General features: G+C 42.6%; 1 protein-coding gene across 3 annotated transcripts in view; it reads left to right on the forward strand.

Annotated features, from left to right (window-relative positions):
- Positions 1–2,408: 2,408 nt before the first annotated feature.
- Eogt (EGF domain specific O-linked N-acetylglucosamine transferase) overlaps positions 2,409–18,456 on the forward strand; it is a 37,758-nt gene continuing 21,710 nt past the window's right edge. Inside the window, exons 1-7 of one of the 3 annotated variants that reach the window (XM_048438436.3) lie at positions 2,409–2,518; positions 3,084–3,316; positions 5,430–5,653; positions 6,863–6,963; positions 7,812–7,920; positions 15,435–15,529; positions 16,243–16,347. In XM_048438436.3, the coding sequence (XP_048294393.3) occupies positions 5,444–5,653; positions 6,863–6,963; positions 7,812–7,920; positions 15,435–15,529; positions 16,243–16,347 (620 nt within the window). In that variant the 5' untranslated portion in view covers positions 2,409–2,518; positions 3,084–3,316; positions 5,430–5,443. Of the gene's footprint in view, positions 2,519–2,859; positions 3,317–3,693; positions 3,716–5,429; positions 5,654–6,862; positions 6,964–7,811; positions 7,921–15,434; positions 15,530–16,242; positions 16,348–18,456 lie in introns of those variants that run through there. The other 2 variants (XM_085686774.2, XM_048438437.3) reach the window with 2 other exon arrangements.

The raw sequence follows: 18,456 nt of genomic DNA on the forward strand, positions 1-18,456 counted from the left end.
TGTTTGGCCTCTCTTGAGAGCACTCTATAACATTTAGCATGTATCAAATACATGGTATTACAACTCAAAATATTCTAAATATGGATGATTTTTGACTTAGAGGAATTTGAGTTTTTATAGTTAAGTAAATGTATTTACCCCATTCATCAATTATTTAACTAATTGAAAATTTTGAGTGCTTATAAAAAGCACATGATTTGTAGTATTTAAAAGAAAGCCCCCAGATTAAAGAGGAATGAGTGAAAATGTCTTATTTTACTACTGTTTGTTTAATATTATATACATATATGTTCTTGGGAATCATTTCTCATTTTCATTACAAAAAAAAGCTGTTCCAGTTTTCTTTATTTTTGGTCAGTTTGAAACTTTAAAAAATTAGCTATATTCTGTAAAGGGCTTAAAATATAGGCTGATATTATTTTAATTCTACATGAAAGGTAATATAAATAAGCATGAATCTGATTTAAATAAGGATTTGAAAATCTGCTCATGTATTTCATTTTAATATAATTCAGAGAGGTGCTTCTTTGTCCATAGACCTGTGTGGTGGGACATGCGGCGTCAGAGCCACCATTGTACCCACTTCAGCTTGGCACATCGCACAAGTGCCATGTTGTCACGGATCGCCCATTTGCTGAGAACAGTCTAAGTTCTTTTGTTTGTTTTACTTCTTCCAGTCTTGAAGGTAATTCCTACTAAGGAGGTGCAATTTGTGTTTGGAAGTTGTTTGAGGTAGTTCCTTTGTGTTATATGTAGCAGCTGGGAAGAATCTAGGTCCATTTCAGCTGTCAAGGAATGCTTTTTTTTTTTAAGAATTTTGTTTTATAATATAACTGTCTGCATAGTTCCAAAATCACTTGTCCTTGTATACCAATATTCCTTCCTTTAAGTAAACATTTAAAATATTCTCTCACCTGTGAAGTAGTACATTCGTGTTTGTGCTGTACCTCTCAGGTAAGGGATTGGTTCCTTTTCCACACAGTGATGTGTGGTGATGATGTGGTGTGATTCATACCATGAATTCCTTGTTGCGCTTGCTTAGTGCTGTATTTGATTCTCTCCTTCATCATGCAGCAAGTACCCTGAGCCATGTTTGTGGTCCAGGAAGTAACACTTGAACTAAGCTAAAAAAAAAACCCAAATCTCCTAATTTTATTATTTGGGGGTTTGTTGTTGTCACTGAAAGCCAACACCGCACAGCTGGCTTAGTCACTCACTTCTCCAGTTGTCTGGTGGTGGCATTTGAGTTTATGTTAATATCAGTTTGAAGAGAGTCAAAAATTAAGATTTTATGATTTATTTTGAGGAAACTGGGAATGGCTGTTAACAGTACATACAGAACTCAGTTTCATCTTTAAAATCCCATAGCTTGTTTCCTACAAATCTCAACGACTGCTCAGTATGTTGGTATCTAAAAGAGCACCAAGTAGATTGCTTACCAGTTTGATTACTTTATCTTCGACTAATCTGTTTAGAAACCTTTCACCTACTGTCATGTGTTTTTAATTGTATATTAATTGCACTTCAAAAGAAGCTCATTTAAAGTTGGTTTAAAATGACTACACCCATTTGTTTTGCATTTACTAACAGAAAAGTTGCATTTTCTGACACAATAATAGGCTGAAAGGAACATTTCCCAGAGTCACTGCTACAGTAAAATGCACAAGGTGAAGTCATCATGCTTGCTAGTGTGAATTAGTAGCTTTGAGTTCAACTCCTAGTACCCGGCATGGCAAGTCTTGAATCAGATTTAATGGTTGCCTCTACCACGTTCCAGAAGACATGCTGGAACTGCAAGGTGCCAGGAACAGAAAAGAATGGGAAATTCACATGCAACCATCAATGTGAATGACCACATAAATAAGCAACCAGAATAGAAATAATCATGAAATAGCAAAATCATAAAAATTAGAGTAGCCTTTGAACTTAGGCAGTTCATGGACAAGTAAAACTCCGTGGAATCTCCAGAATCTTCACTACCCACCAGACAGTGTGCCGCTACATTCAGTTTCATTTGAAAATCAAGGCAACGACTTGGAAAAAGCAGTAAAATTCTAGCCATAGGTGACATGTAACAGCGCCTGCTCTTGGGTGCTAGTGACCTGCCCGGAGGAACTGCCACGGATTTGCAGCCAAGTGTCCCGCATTTGGGGAGATGTAGGCGGGTGTCCTACGTTTGGAGAGATGGAGATGGGTGTCCCGAGTCTGGGGGAATGTATGCGTGTGTCCCGCGTCTGGGGTGGATTCAAGTTCGACGGGTGCTTGTATTAAGCTGCGGGTCCTACGTAGTCTCGGTAACTTAGCTGATGGGTGGCCAACAGAGCCCTCCAGACAGTCGGGCCGCCGGGTGTGGCCTGGGTCACTCGGGTCCGCCCTGGAGCCCCAGGCCAAGGTGTCGCGGCTGCTCCCGGGCGCCCCCTGGCCCGGCTTGGGCGCCCGAGGTTTCCGGTGCACGGCTGCCGGCGGTGACGCCTTACTGCTTGGGAGCAGCCGCCGCTTCTCCACAACCCAGCTGCAGGTGGGCCTCACTCCGTTTTCGCCTGCTCCCCGCCGGCGCCTGCACCTCCGCGGCCTTCAGCTCGCCGCCCCCCCCCCCCCCCCAGCCTGCTGGTATCCGCGGGCAAGGGCGACGGCTGGCCAGGCCTGCCCTGTTGCCCAGATCCCCAGGCTGGGGCGGAGTCACTCTCCAGATCTTACCCCCTGCACACCTGGAATTCGAGCGCCTGCCTGCCGGACCGCGCGGTTTCCGAAGCAGCCAGGCTGGGGCTGGCTGCTGTGGGACCCAGAAGGCTGACCCGTTCACACCAGGGAGGGGTTGACTTTCCGGAGACAGCCGGGGGAGTGTGTGTGTGTGGGGGGGAATAACCACCTCGGCACCTCAGGCAGCCAATCCCTGTCTGAGCACCATCTGCTCACCTACCTTGAGACTAGAGTCTTTGAGAACCAGATGCACTTTTGATCTGACCACGGCTGGCTCCGTTGCTGAGCTTTGCCCAAAGCCACTCCTGTGGTTGTCTCTGGTGGTAACCCCGGGTCTCCTCTTTCACGTTCAGATTTTTACCTTTTTCTGCCTCTCCTTTTAGGCCCGTGGAAATCCAATCAAGCCATACACGAGTGGAACGTGCTCGGCAGTTTTGTGCAAAAGGACGCAGTGGCCTCACCTACTAAAGCTTCCATTTGCTGGAACTGGGCATCCACCCATCCCTGCCAAGTCTTGAGAGAGGACTCAACTCCAGGAAGACGTTCTGCTTTCTGCCAGGCCCCGAGGTTGTACTTTCATGCTCCACAGCCACCATCACCCAGCGTGTGCAAGTGGGTACGTGCCCTCCCTTGCAAAAGTCAACTGTCTGGTCTGCCTCTTTAGATTTTCCTCATGGCCAAGGATTACATTTCTCCGCGAATGGCTGAGTTTAGGTAACTTCTAGAACTCATTGCTGGGTGGTGGATTTGGATAACCGAAATTCAGGATGTAGTCATATCCGTGACTTTATAAGTGAAAGGGTGAGTCCAAGGACTGGGTGGCTCACTGTGATCCTGAGGTTGGCACTGGCCCAGGTAGCCCTGGGAATCAGAGAGCAGGATTACTGCCCTGAGAACTGCGAGCAGACTTTGGTGCTAGGAATGTTTTCTCTGCTAATTATCCAGTTGTTCTGTACTGAGTGATGTCGGTGTGGAGTGGGCAACGTTCTTCACGCTCATCACTAGTCTCTGCTCTGTGAGTTACTGTGTCCAGGGCTGCGCAGTGCCCGTGACTTTGCTTTGAGAGATTTGGTATTCATTCAATAGGGAAGATCAAGCGTCCTGAGCCAGGGTCTCTGACTGAGGACTTTCTGGTTAATTTTTCTCTCTTAGTCATTCCTTTCCGTTAAAACAGCGCTGAATAAGGTCTCTTGTGGCATGCTTTTAAGGTAGTGTGCTTCATTTCTTTCGGGTTTTAACCTATCCAAAACATAAGCAGCTTCTGGATGATTCCAAGGATTAGAGTTATGTATTTTCATTGTTAAGGAGTTACTATTTCTGTCAATATGCACTTATAAATTTTATGAAATTGCTAGTAATGTGCTGTTAGATCGAAGTTCCAACTAAAAATTTTCATTTGGATTTACAAGGGGTGGCTCCCAAAGTAAGACCTCTTTAGGTACTGCTCAAGCCCTCAAAGGCCTTGCTCCTAGGATCAACAGAGTGGCCTGTGTGTAATAGTCAGTGAAAGCTGATTTTAAAATGTTGCGTTGTCCTTATGTCCAGGTAAAGGATATAAGTCCTCTTTACTGTGGACTGGCCCAGGGTGTGATGAGTTATCTTGGAAGAGACATGCAGGGGAAAAGAAGCCTTGCTGCCAATAGAAGGGGTGGAATGGTGTGAGTTTGTCAGGGACATATAGGAGAAACCGACTTGAGAGTTAGGGCCTGTCCTGGGTAGGTGAGCAGAAATCCAGCAAATTCTTGACCATTGTCCCTTTTCACAATGTTAATGCTTTGTTTAGACCTGTATAGGAAGATTTGAAATGAATTCTTTTCTTCTGAAATCTGATGATGGCTAGTTTGTGAGAGAAACTGACAGTAGACAGTTAACGGGGGTTGGAGAGAACCCACAAACTTTCGCGTGTGCCTCATATACATGAGGCTCGGAGAGGCACAGGGTGGCTGAGCCTTGTCAACAGCTTTAATGGTGGAATGTACAGGTGCCTGGGTTTCTGTGGCAAGGGAGGTGGTCCAGGCCAGGGAGGGTTGGCGCTGCAAGGTCACAACCATCAGTTGTACTTTTTCCTGGGCACCCAAGGGGATGTGAGGTAGAGGGGCCTATGCCTGTATCCACTGTTTACCACTGTACACAGAAGGGTTCTAGTTCTGGGGTCTCTCTGAATAATCTACTCTGCAATGTGCCAAGTTGTGTGGGATATATTTCCCATACTTGTGTACTTCGCTCCTAGCACAGCGCTCGGCTAGCAAGTGCTCAATAAATATTTGGTGTACAAAGAAACTTGATTTGTTGACATAGTAAAGCGTATAGTAATCGTGCTTAGCCGTTTAGTGTTTCTAGGGGATTTATTTATTTACTGTGTGGAACTGGGGGTTGAACCCAGGGCCTTGTACGTGCGAGGCAAGCACTCTGCGACTGAGCTATCTGACCAACCCTAAAGAGGGATTTGAAATTTTTAAACAAGGTACTATTTTAAATTTATGTTTTGTGAATTTCACACGTGCATACAATGTATTTCAAATATATTTGCACCCAACAGCCTCCCAACTTCATATCCTAAAAGGTGAAATGATCCTGGTTGGCTTTGAACTCACAGACATCCTTCTACCTCTGTCCGTGTGTTGGGATTATCTGTGTGTCCCCCCCACCTGTCTAAAGAGGCTTTCTTAGTCACAGCCGTCTGTGATTGCCATCGCCATTAGTGCTTGTGTTTTCAATTGTGTCTCTAGGTCTGCAGGTTGCTATGTTAATGCTGCTTGTCTTTGGAGTATTGCTTCATGAAGTCCCACTGAGTGGCCAAGATGAGGCTCATTCTGAGGCTGACAGTATTCCAGGCAAGGCCCTTTATGACTACTCCAGCCTCCGCCTCCCAGAGAAGCACATTCCCTTCTTCTTGCACAATAACAGGCATATTGCCTCTGTCTGCAAGGAGGATTCCCACTGTCCATATAAGGTAGGTCTTATTTCTCCTCATTCATTTTCTCATGATCAGCATACTATTTTTAGCTTTTTTTTTTCATTTACTCTTTTATATTTTTAGGTTAATTTTTGAGTTTAGCATACAAAGCAATGTGTTTCATGATGGCATTTTCATACATATGTTTTCTCACATTCCTACCTTGCTGTCATTCATACAGTGATGCAATTTTGGCTGGCTAGTTATTCTGTTTCATAACTCACAGCAAAAGCTGGGCTTCTAGTTTTTGCCATGAGCCAATCATTGTTTTCATTTCATGTAATATTCCTAAGGTACGCGAATTATGTTAAAACTATATCCCACTCGCAAGAAAGAAATTCAGCATCAATACAACAGTAAAAATTAACAGGCAACTAAAGCCATCTTCATATTCAGAAAAATGAAGTGCTTGAGATTTCAGGAAGAAAAGAACATTTTGCCAGAGTAAAGAATGTCACACCTCCCCTCTCTGCACTTAGGCGACTTCTTAGCCCTTCACTTTAGAAGTCACACCTCAACCTTGGCTCCAAATAAGTGAGATCCTGTGAGCTTGGAAAGGGCTCAGAACCCATTAAGATGTCTCCGGAGGTTTTAGAGATCAAAGCGGGGTATTGTAAGACACTTCCTTTCCCATGGTGCTGGCACAGGAAGCACATGGAATCCGACCAGCCTGGCTCTTGGGCCTTGCAGAGGAGCACTGGTCTCCAGGGCTGGAGAGCCCTGACCTTGTGCTGTTTCTGCTGCTCTTGATGGATGAGTGAAGTCGCTGAGCCATCCTTCTCACGGACTCCTTTAGCAACAGAAATGCCAAAGGATATGGGGTTTTTGTTTTTGCTCCCCCCCCCCCAGTGACTGAATATAGAATCAGTTTGTTTCAGAGAAAGAAAGAAGACAGTTTCTTAAGATAACTCAGGAAATTCTAATTCAGGTTGTCTTTGGTAGTCTAACTAGAGCCTGGGCTTTGGTTATAGAGCAGATATGGAGGAGAGAGTAAGGACAATTGTGGGGATTCTTGAGCCTGCCCATCTCAGAATGTTGCATGAATATATATATATTATATAATGAGCATATATATATATATATATATATATATATATATATATATATGAATGTAAGTGGGAAACATTCTGTCAAGAACGGCCAAAAGTCACTTCTCACCATCAGAGGCTGGGAGATAATTCTAAAGGTACACATTTTATGTTCTAGAAACATCTAGGAAATCTAAACTACTGCTGGGGTTATGAAAAATCCTGCAAACCAGAGTTTAGATTTGGTTACCCTGTTTGCAGCTACGTTGACATGGGATGGTAAGTCTCCCTATGGACTCCCCTCCTCCTGTCTGAGTCTGTGTTCTTTGAAGTGCATGTTGACCCCCTGAGTCCCAGCTAGACTCTCTGGCACATAGTAATTCCTGAAGATGTTAATTTATTTACCCAGGTCATGAATTCAATCCATCTCACAATGAGAGGAATAACTGTTATTTCTTCTGTCAGAGGGAGAAACTACATTGACAATAGAACCTCCCCCCCTGTATATGCTAAAAAGAAGAACGGGAAGCATCTTACAGATTCTGAAAGAATAGCTATCTATGCCCAAGGGGAAGTCAAATATAATTAGTAATCCTAAGCACATGGGTAATGAGTTGGGCAAAGGTAACATGGTAAATAACACTATTTTCTTTAGTTCCAGATGACCCCAACTTCATAGATTTCTGTTGTGCCTTTTTATTATAAAGGAATAGTCTGTGAATAATTTGTTTGGTATCTTTATGTACATGGTGATAATTTGAGGGAGAACAGGGGGAAATGTGATGGTTTACTTTAAAAGATAAGGTACAAATAGACTTCTAACAATTCAATCGATAGAAAGAAAATTCAAGACCAGAAAAAAGAAAGTAGATGGGATGGGGGTGGAAAGATGACGTAACAGTTAAGAGCACTTGCTGCCCTTTGTAGAGGCCCCGGGCTCAGTTCCCAGCTCCTACATGGTACTCACAGCCATCTATAGCTCCAGTTTCAGGGGATCTGATGCCCTCTTCTTATCTCTGTAGGCATCAGGCATGCACACGGGAGCACATACATGCATACATGCAAAATACTAACACACATAAAATAAAGCTTAAACAAAGTCCTGAAACGTCTTTCTTCACTAATAGGACAGATACTCTGGAGTCGGCTGAGGACATGTTCTGGAAGCAAGCTGACTTTGGCTATGCTCGAGAGCGACTGGAGGAGATACGCATGCTCTGTCAGCCCGAAAGAACAGTGAGTGTCCAGCTGCTTGAATAAGCTTGCTTTGTTTAACTGTTTATTATTATTATTTGTTTTATTGTTTTGCTTGTGATGTTAAAACAAGATGGCCCACTAATATAGCTTCTCTGTATAGCCTAGGCTAGCCCCAGACCCACAGTCTTTCTGGTCCATCCTTGGTACCGGACTCATAGTCAGAAACTAGAGGTGGAGTTGTTACAGTCAGAGCCTGGGCCCGGAGCAGCCTGAACAAGCTAGACCCATTCCACTCACCGTCTAGAGAAGGAAAGCAGGCAAGGACTAGGGAAAGGCAGAGAAAGGAGATTTATTCCGTGCGGTCACACTGGGAAAGGAAGGGCAGTAAAGTGGTTTAGTGGCTTTCTCTATAATGTCCTGTGTAGTTGCTGGTTTTCCTTTACTCTTTGCTTTTATTCTTTTTCCTCTTTTGGCTTTTGCGGGGGAGGGGGCAACACCCAGCTCCCAAATCAATCACATACACGGAGGCTTATTCTTAATTATAAATGCCCGGCCTTAGCTTGGCTCATTTCTAGCCAGTTTTTCTCATCTTAAATTATCTTGACTACCCGTTTTTCTCTGTTTTTTTTTCCTTCTTACTTCTCTCTATCTTATTTTCGCTCTTACTGCATGGTTGACTGTGTAGCTGACCCTGACTCTTCCTCTTTTCTTTCTCTTCTCCATATTTCTCCTTGTATTTTACACTCTCTCCCTTCTGTTTATTCTCTCCTGCCTCACTATTGACTGTTCAGCCCTTTCTTAGACTATCAGGTGTTTTAGACAGGCAAAGAATCACAGCTTCACAGAGTCAGACAAATACAGCAAAAGGAACACACCTTAAAACAATACCTAGAACAGCCCATCCTCAGGGTACAGCATGAACTTGAAGTCTCAGTAGAGGGCAGCAGGCACGTGCCACGGAGCAGACGCAGTAACAGTGTGGTCCTGGTCCTGCTGGCCACTGCCCCACTGTTGTGTTGGCCTCGATCTTTCCTGCAGGGTTAAAACTAGGGGAATCTCTCTCTAGGAGAAAGCTACTGCCCTCGCTGCACGCACCCATCCCCCCTTCTCCCCATTCCTCTTTTCCTCCAACCCCTTCTCCCTCTCCCGGATTGGCACCAGGTTACAACCTTTTCCTTCTCCGGACATGAAATTCCTGAGGAAATTCCAATTCCTGGGGGACTATTGTTTCAATAATCTGTGCTGCACAAGAAGAGAATGAATGTCTTCATTGCTGGCCGGATGGTGGCAGCACCGCCACACCCAGCTCAGAGTTGTGCTCACTGTTCCCAGATAGGTCACTTTGTTTCTCTAAAAGGCCCACCCTCTTCACATCTGTAGCAGAGAGTTATGTTTTGAGGCAATTAAAATAGTTTTAGATTTAGACCTCTCCCCAACATGAGCCAAAGAAGAAAAACTAACAGATCTTATCTTTACAGATTGTCAGTTGTTTGGGACAGGTACCATGGCTAGACCATTACTGATCTGTATTTGTTTAGTCTTGTGTGTATTTCAGTTTGATTGGCATAGTTCTTACAGCAGGGCAGATAGACTGATGTCACTTTTCTAGAAGGACAAACAGGGCCCTCAGAGGAAGTAGGCAGCGTCTCCAAGGCTTCACAGCTGTCTTGTAGAATTATGTAATTATATACTTAGAATTGAAAGGTACATCTACACGTGTGTGTGTGTGTGTGTGTGTACATGCACATACATGTGCATACTTGTGTGTTTGTGTGTGTTTCTCATCATGTCACACTCCAGCACAGCCAGGAAGTGGTTTTAAGTAGTAGATATGAAAGTAGGTCTTTGACTACAGAGTTCAGATCCTGACTCTTGGGCAAGGTCCCCAACCTGAAATAGAAACCTGTTCCTTAGCCTTAAAGCCACGCTAACCTTGTAGCATGCAGTAGGGATAAAGTGAACTTTTGCATATAAGAAGTCTCAGCACAGGTTCTGGCTGAGTACCTGAGTTGAGATCCCTAGCATCCACCCAAAGTAACCTGGATATGGCCCTGCAGATGTCTATAACCCTAGCATTGTGGGGTGCAGAGACAGGAGGATTGCTGGGAGCTTGTTGGATACCAGCTTCACTGCAGGTTTAGTGAAAGACCTGTCTCAAGGGTATAGAGCAGAGAGTAATAATAGTGCAGGACATGCTGTGTCCGCCTCTGGCCCCTCAGCAAGTATGTGCAAGGGGACATGACCTACACACATGCACGTGCCACACACAAACTGAATACATGTGCTGTGGTATTATTGGAGGGTGTCATTTTCAGAGCTTTTGTCAGCTGTACCAAAGGGAATGAAGGCAACAGTTGGGAGTCGTAGCCACAGGCACACATTTGGCTCCGGTCTAGCTGCTTCCATGGGAAGGCCAGGGGAGGAGGTCTGAGTTCTCCTTGCATAGTTGTCTCATGGTGGCTTGTGCAGAGCTTTCCTGAACTTGCGTCTGCCTTGGTGTGTACTATGCAATCAGCAGGTGACCGCTTGAGTTCATTCTTTGGGATGCTCCGACACAGTACCAAAGACTGGAAGAGTGGAGACTGGAGGCCCACAATCTAGGTGCCAGCCTTCCTCCAGACTGCAGACAGCTGCCTGTCTTTGGGTCACTATGGGGTGGAAAGAGGAAGGGCACTCTCTGTGGTCTCCTTTTGAAGGATCTTATAGTGACTCTTCCTGTTACTGTAACCAAAATAATCGACAAGCAGCAAGGCAGCTGATTCTGGCTCGCTGTGTGAGGGAGTTCGGTTCATTATAGCTGGGAAGGTTTGGGTGCAGGAGCAAGAGGCATCCATGGCATTGCGTCAGCTTTCAGGAAGCAGGGAGGGGGTGTGGACAGGACTATCAAATCTCCAGGTGTGTCCCAGTGACCCATTCATCCGGCAAATCTTCATCTCCTATAGGTGCCACAATTTTCCCAGACAGCAACGAGAGGTTCAAGCACTGAATCTGTGGGGGTCATTTCATATTCAGACCAGAGCAGGCATGAATATCTGTCATGACTCCCGCGCATAACCTCAGAAATCTCCACCGCCTACTACCATCACATTGATAACTGGGGTTGACTGATGATTGATTTATCTTCACATTTATTTATTTAGCGTGTGTGTTTATGGCATGTGGAGGTCGGGAGACATCGTGTAGGAGCTGGTTCTCTACTTCCGCCATGGTGACTTTCTCTTCCTTCATCTAGGGAACAGCTCAGGTCGTCAGGCTTTGCTGTAAGCACCTTTACCCCTCAAGCCTCCTCTCCATGCAAGAGTTAGGGTTTCACCATGAATCTTTCAGGGATGCAAGCATTCAGTTCGTTGTGATCTTTTACAGACTGGATTCACAAACACTAAACAGGGTGAGCTTCAGGCTCCCCTTTCACTGGAAGTTTTAGGGAAAACAGTTAAATGGCACCCTCCCTTTCCTTGCTGTTGACACAGAGTCCCCCAACATGTATGGGACTGTTTGCGGAAGTGCCTCACATTCAGATTGGCAGCGTGCCTGCCCAGACTTGCATTTGAATGTCTCTTTCATATACAGCTTCCTTGTTTCCTTTGGCTCCTCCTTAGAAAAGGCTTTTTTCAGTACTTAATGGGTAGAAATCATTCTGAGGGATTGTTCTTTAGTGGGTGGGGACTGGAGTGAATATATATTATATATATATATATATATATATATATATATATATATTTCTTGGCTTTAAAATTTGAGGACCTATGAGGTGGCTCAGTGGGTAAAGGTACCTGCCTCCAAGCCTGACATCCTGAGTTCAGTGCCTGGCATCTGAGTGGTAGAAGACGCTTGCAAATTATTTTCTCACCTGCCCCTGTATAGAGAGGCACGTGAACACATGCATAAAATAAACAAATGTAATTTAAAATAATTTTGTTTGAATGAAGCAGTGTGTGGTGACATTTGTCTATGTTCCCAGGGCTTGGGGGCTATAATCAGAGACAACATGTTTGTTTCCTGTCCACCCAGACCCAAATAATCACACAGAAACTATATTAATTACAACACTGCTTGGCCTATTCAAGTTTCTTATTAACTAACTCTTAAATCACAAGTTAACCCATTTCTGTTAATCTGTATATCAGCAGGAGGCTATGACTTACTGATAAGGGTCCGACATCTGTTTCCTTCGGCAAAGTCTCTGACTCTACCAACTTGTTCTGTATATCTCTTCCAGCTTGGCTATATTCTGCCCTGCTACAGGCCAAAGCAGCTTCATTATTAACCAATGGTAAAACAATATTTAGACCACATCATCTCCCCCTTTCTGTCTAAATAGAAAGAAAAGTTTTAACTTTAACATAGTAAAAGTACATATAGCATAACAGGTTCAAGCAAGAATTACAGGTACAATATTTAATATATTTTTCTCTGGCAATATTATTATTGTTGTTGTTGTTATTATTATGGTTTTTGAGACAGTGTTTCTCTGTCTTGCTTTGGAGTCTGTCCTGGAACTAGCTTTTGTAGACCAGGCTGGCCTCGAACTCACAAAGATCCGCCTGCCTCTGCCTCCTAAGTGCTGGGATTAAAGGCGTGTACCACTACCACCCAGCTAATATCTGGCAAAATTACAGAAAATATACTATCATCTATTTTATCTTTGTGAGTCTAAAGTGTCATTATCTTTTATCATAACTAAGGAAAACTATTACAATCTGTCTTCAGCTCTTCATAGACCCCAGAAGGATATAATATTACCTAAGTAAGTAGGAAGTGCATTATAAGCAACTTTCAAAACTTTAGAATTGACAGAGATACCTTGCTGCCTGGATGGTCATCCAAAGTTTCTCTGTAACATTGCGGCATCCATTTTCAGCCTACAGGCCCATAGTATTTATCTGGCAGACTTTTCTATGAAGCAGAAAATTTGAAAGGCTGTTTTGCCTATCTTAGAAGTTTGTCAGTCACTTTCTTCTGTATCCTATAGAATGTCTGGCAGTTTCATCTGTGAAGCAGGAACCCTGAAGGACCATCCTGTCTTTTGGAATGTTCGGCAGTCACTTTTCTGTGACTCTTGCATGTCCAGTTCAAACAGCATACCATTAAGCAAGACAAGAGCAGTTTCTAGAAGGCTACCAAACTCTATAAGGAGCCTCTTCGATGCCCATCATCCTTTTGAAGTAATTGGTGCTACCAGAAGCAGACATGTCTCACTGTTTAGAAAAGTCTAAAACATTTTAAATGCCATATTCTGTAGGTATTTGAAAGATTTGAAGATTACCTATCCATCTGAATTCTATCTTTGTACATCTAGAAAACCTAACTAACATATAACCACATTCGCCTGGAAGGAATCCACAGGTTCTCATCTTCTGTGAAAACAAAATTAGAATCTTTTGTCCAAAGTAATATATCCTTAGATTCAAATTTTGAAGTCAAGATATCTTTATAAGTTTGATTATTATAAATGACTATCTATTAATCTATAATTATACATTACATTTTAAAATGAGCTGCAGAAATATAATATCTTAAACAAGAACAGAAATACATATACGCAGTGTAACAAAATCAACCTTAAATTTATCCACACACCAAGATCCATACCAATGTAAAGTATTCATTTCTAGATCACACCCCCTTTAAATGAAAACAAACATTTATAAACAATCATTTTGAGGATTTGGGTGCTGTTTTCTCCAAACTACTTCCTGCTGTTTGTTGGATGAAATATTTTTAGGAGTCATGGAGACCTTTTTGGAGATCTTGTTCCATCGAACCATATTAACCTGGAAGGAATAGCCATGTTCTCATTTTCTGTGGAAACAGAAGCAGAATCTCTTTTCCAATGTAACATATCTTTAGGTTCAAATTTTGAAGTCAAGATACCTTTAAAATATATATGTTGGTTTAGCTTAGCAGCCCTCAGAATCAAATGTCTCTCTGTAGTCAAAAAAATCAAAGAACACAATAATGTACATAGTCCAGACTCTGTGTATTTTCCATCTTTATGTGGCTTATTTTTTGCTATATTACTTTTTAATATTTAATTATCTTTGCTCCTTTAATCTATGACTTTCTGTACTCTTTCTTCTCTATTATTGTCCATGTACATTTATCCAAAACTGTGTCCCATTTTTTTTTGTCTGAATCTCTCTTTATTGCATTTCTGTAATCATTTTCTGACTAGGACCACCTTTTTTTTTAATGCTAAATGGGTGTGACCAGGACCAACTTCACAGCCCTGCCTGTTCTCTGCCCCATCCAACATGGCAGAGATATGTTCACTGCCGACTCTATGAGCCATGCTTACCACCCCAGCTCCAAGAATGCAGCGGGTCTATGTTGCCTTTAAGTAAGTTGTAGCACTTTGTTCATAAACCCCATTTAAGTGCTCCATAGCAAGACCTCCCAAAAGAGCCAGAGCTGCTCATGCCAGTATGAACCAGGAAGCTATTTTTAAAGGAGCCATGCCTCTGCTTGTGGCCAACAGAGTCTTTCTGAAAATAATACAGCTACCAAGAAGCTGCACTTGGCTCCTGTGTTTGTGACTCTAGAAGTACTCTTTTTAAACTTTCTTAAGTTTTATGTGGATGTACATTGCTGAATGTTTGAGAGTCATTTTGTAGGTACACAAAAAAGTTCCACAATAGCCTGAAATGGAGTATAACAAAGGTTTATTTATCTGGGGACAAACTCACAGAAAGGATAGCATGTGTATTGGGAACTGGAACTGAATTTGAGCAGCTAAGAGGCCCATGCACACTTTTCATCTGCATTTATAGTACATGAGACCATGCCCAAAGTGGGCTGGTATCTTAAAGGGTATTGGCTGAAGGAGTTCCCACAACAGGGAACAGAGGCAGGAGGAAGATCCTGAGTCTAAGCCTAGCCTGAGCTATATAGTGAAACCATGTTTTTAATATATATATACATACATACATAAGTATATACATAGATTATATATACACAAGTGTGCATGTGTGTACATATGCTAGAGCATTTGGGAAATCATCATAGAAAGAAAAATGTATAGAGAGATACAGAAGTATGTAGACAGAAGTTTCTGTCCCACCAGGTCCTGCAATCATTCAGTCCCAAATAAGCACACTGAGGCTTATATTAATTATACACTGTTTGGCCTATTGCTTAGGCTTATTACAAGCTAACTTTTATAACTTAAATCTTTATTGATGTTTATCCATGTTACTTGGTACCTTTTCTCAGTAAGGCATTCTCATCTTGCTTCCTCTGGATCTGGCTGGTGACTCACCTCTGCCTTTCCTCTTCCCAGAATTCTCCTAGTCTGGTCACCTATACTTCCTGCCTGACTATCGGCATTTTATTGAGTCACTATAAATAACAAATCTTTACAGTATAAAAGAACATTATCCCAAAGCAGAAGTACCCTTGACTAGACTGGAGGAAAGGAGAAAACAGCATAGAAACAGTGGAGAATTCCCTCTGCAGTGGGGTCACACACAACACGTCAGCATGGGCAGCCCAGTGAAGTCTCACAGTGCTGATCCTGTTCCCAGCTGACTGTTCTCATCTCAATTGTATTCCAGGATGACTCAAGTCTGGCTTGTTCCCGGCACCTTCAGTATTGCAGAGCTACTGGTCTGTACCTGGACTTAAGAAACATCAAGAGGACCCATGACAGGTACTTAGGTAGTGTGGCTGCAATCAAAGCTGAGGGCATTATGAAATACTCCCAGATGCAGGGCTATGTCTTGGATTTGTTTTGTAGTAAAATGGTTGAGGGGTTAGGGAATAGGTGAGGAATGGGTGACCCAGGCCCTTTTCCTGATGATCACACTGCTGACTTGGGTCATGGGTATACTGAGTTCCTTGTAGTGTATAAATAAGGTCATTTATACAGCACATGCTTGTAAGTTACATTCTAAAGGGGGCTCTGGTATATGTGCCAGACATGGTAACACATGCTTGCCATCCTGGCCTTCAGAAGATGGAGGCAGGAGGATCAAGAAGTTCATGATCCTCTTTGGCTACATAATGAGTCACCATGGGTTACAATGAGACGCAGTTTCAAAATAAAATAAAATAAATCCAGAGCCTGGAGAGATGGCTGAACTGTTAAGAGCATTGGCTGTTCTTGCAGAGGATCTGGGGTTGTTTGGCACCCATGTGGTGGTTCACATCTAACTCTAATTCTAGTTCTGGGGCATATGATGCTCTCTCTTCTGGCCTCCATGGGCACCAGATGTACATGCAGGCAAAACATCCATATATCAAATAAAAATAAATAAATCTTTTATCTGTTGAAAAGGTTGTTAGGAAATTAGTTCCAACCCAGCAACTTGAGTAATGGGAAATTTTTCCAGCTTGTTTTTTTTTTTTTTAAACGCTCACTAGATTCAAGGAAGATTTTCTCCAGGGTGGTGAAGTTGGTGGACACTGTAAACTGGACAGGCATGCATTGCTGTCTGAAGGTCAGCGCAAAAGCCCTCTGCAGTCTTGGTAACATGATTTTGTTCTCTAAAAATATGTCTCTAAAGTATTATGTTTGTTTGGCATTTTTAGATTTTGGAAGGCGCTCTGAAAGGGAAAAGGTTACCTAATTTGTACAGGCATGAGCTTCTGAGGAATGACGGGGACAGAGGAATCAATCCCTCAGTATATATAAGAAGATATTAGTTCATAAAAATTTAAAAAGCAGCTGTAAAGTTTGCTGTTTGTAAATGAAAGAAAAATTAATTGACATGGAACATTATTAACTCACAATTTCTGTATGTGTTTTGGGAAGCACACTTTATGAAACATGCTGCCCCTCCCCCACGTGTAGAGTTTGGTTAATGAAAAAGTGAACCCACCCATGTAACTTTATTTCAGCTTAAAAAGCAGAGCATTTTAGGCACTGGACACTCCTACCTTCCTCTTTCTGAAGCCAGCTTTTACCATCAGTGATGAGATTTTGAGCTTTAAAACGTTTTATTTATTAACTACTTTGGGCTCATGGGAGTGTAAACATCATGTAGGAATTCCCATTGTACTTTTACTCTGGCTTCCTGGAGTGATAATGTCTCATGTAAGCTCAGCACAGTTACCAAGGCAGGAAATTGTCATTGGTACAGTCTTATTAACCACACGTATGTGGGCTTCTCCCGTGCTGCCATGTGCACTTATTGTTTTCAAATGTGCACTTTAGGAAATTTATATCCCATGTCTAGGAACATGTGACCACCACCCTCGTTAGAATGCAGAATTCTCTGTCATCCACAAAAGCTCATGCACTTCCCTTATGATCATATGGGCTGCTCTTATATAAAGTTAGTTTCTCAGGTGAGCAAAATATTAGGAATAATAATCTAATCTATCTTTATATGGTAGCTGTCAGTTTGTTGTAAAATTTTTCTAGGTAATGAGCATATTGTTACAAATAGATGCTTCTTTCATTCTGCAAGGCATTTTCATTCCTAGTTTATTTTGATATCTGATTCTATATTATAGTTCCTCGGGGTATAATTGTATTATTTATTGCCAAGTAACATATTAATCTAAAATATACTCTAGAGCATCATTATATTTATTATTTATTTCTACTATAAATTTACTCTGAAATAAAGCATTTAGTATTTCACCCCGTTCTGATGTCAGAGTGGGGGCAGCTCAGCAGGGCCTCATGAGGCAGCAGTCAAGCTGTTGGGTGGGCCTGTTGCCATCTAGGCCCTGCTAGGCCTGAAAACTTAACTTCTAGGCTCACCCAGGCTGTTCTCAGAGCCTGGGTGTCTGTCTAGCTATGGACTGGAGGATTCAGTTTTCACTCTGTGGGTCTCTTACTAGTGCTACTCACACACAGCATGGCAGCCAGCTTCCTCCAGAGCGTGAGTATATATACCTAAAGATGGAAGCTGCAGTGTTGTGTAACCTAACTTCAGCAGGGACACACTATTGTGTTCTGTTGGTTAGAAGTAAGCCCTTGAGCTATGACCCTATTTAGGGGCTGGGGAGGCATTAATTTAAATTTCTTTTCTTCTCTTTTTAAAAAATAGTTTATTTAACTTATTTATTTTATGTATATTGATGTGAAGGTGTCAGATCCCCTGGAAGTGGAGTTATAGACAGTTGTGAACTGCCATGTGGGTGCTGGAATTTGAACCCAGGTCCTCTGGAAGAGTAGCCAGCACTCTTAACTGCTGAGCCATCTCTCCAGGCTTTCTTTTTTTCTTCTTAAAAAAAAAATAGGTTTTTTTTGTTTTGTTTTGTTTTTAAATAACTCAGTATGACCTGGAATTTGTGATCTTCCTGCCTCAACTTCCTGAGTACTGAGGTTATAGGTACTCTATACCATATTTATCTGTCTTCCACCTTTTGAAGGGAGCAGTACTAAGGAACTCATGTGGCTGGGGAGACAGCTTAATGGGTTAAGTGCTTGCTGCTGAAGCATGAGAACCTGAGTTCTAATTCTCAGCATCCACATAAGACCATCCAGGCACAGTGGTGCCCATCTGTGACCTTAATGGCTCACTGTCTAGTCAGTCTGCTGAGCTTGCAAGGTCCAGGTTCAGAGGGAGACTCTGGTAGAGAAGTGACTGAGGAAGACATCCTGGCATTACCCTCTGGCCTCTA

Source organism: Myodes glareolus, chromosome 3 (assembly GCF_982192425.1).
Source record: "Myodes glareolus chromosome 3, mMyoGla1.1, whole genome shotgun sequence".
Taxonomy (NCBI): Eukaryota; Metazoa; Chordata; class Mammalia; order Rodentia; family Cricetidae; genus Myodes; species Myodes glareolus.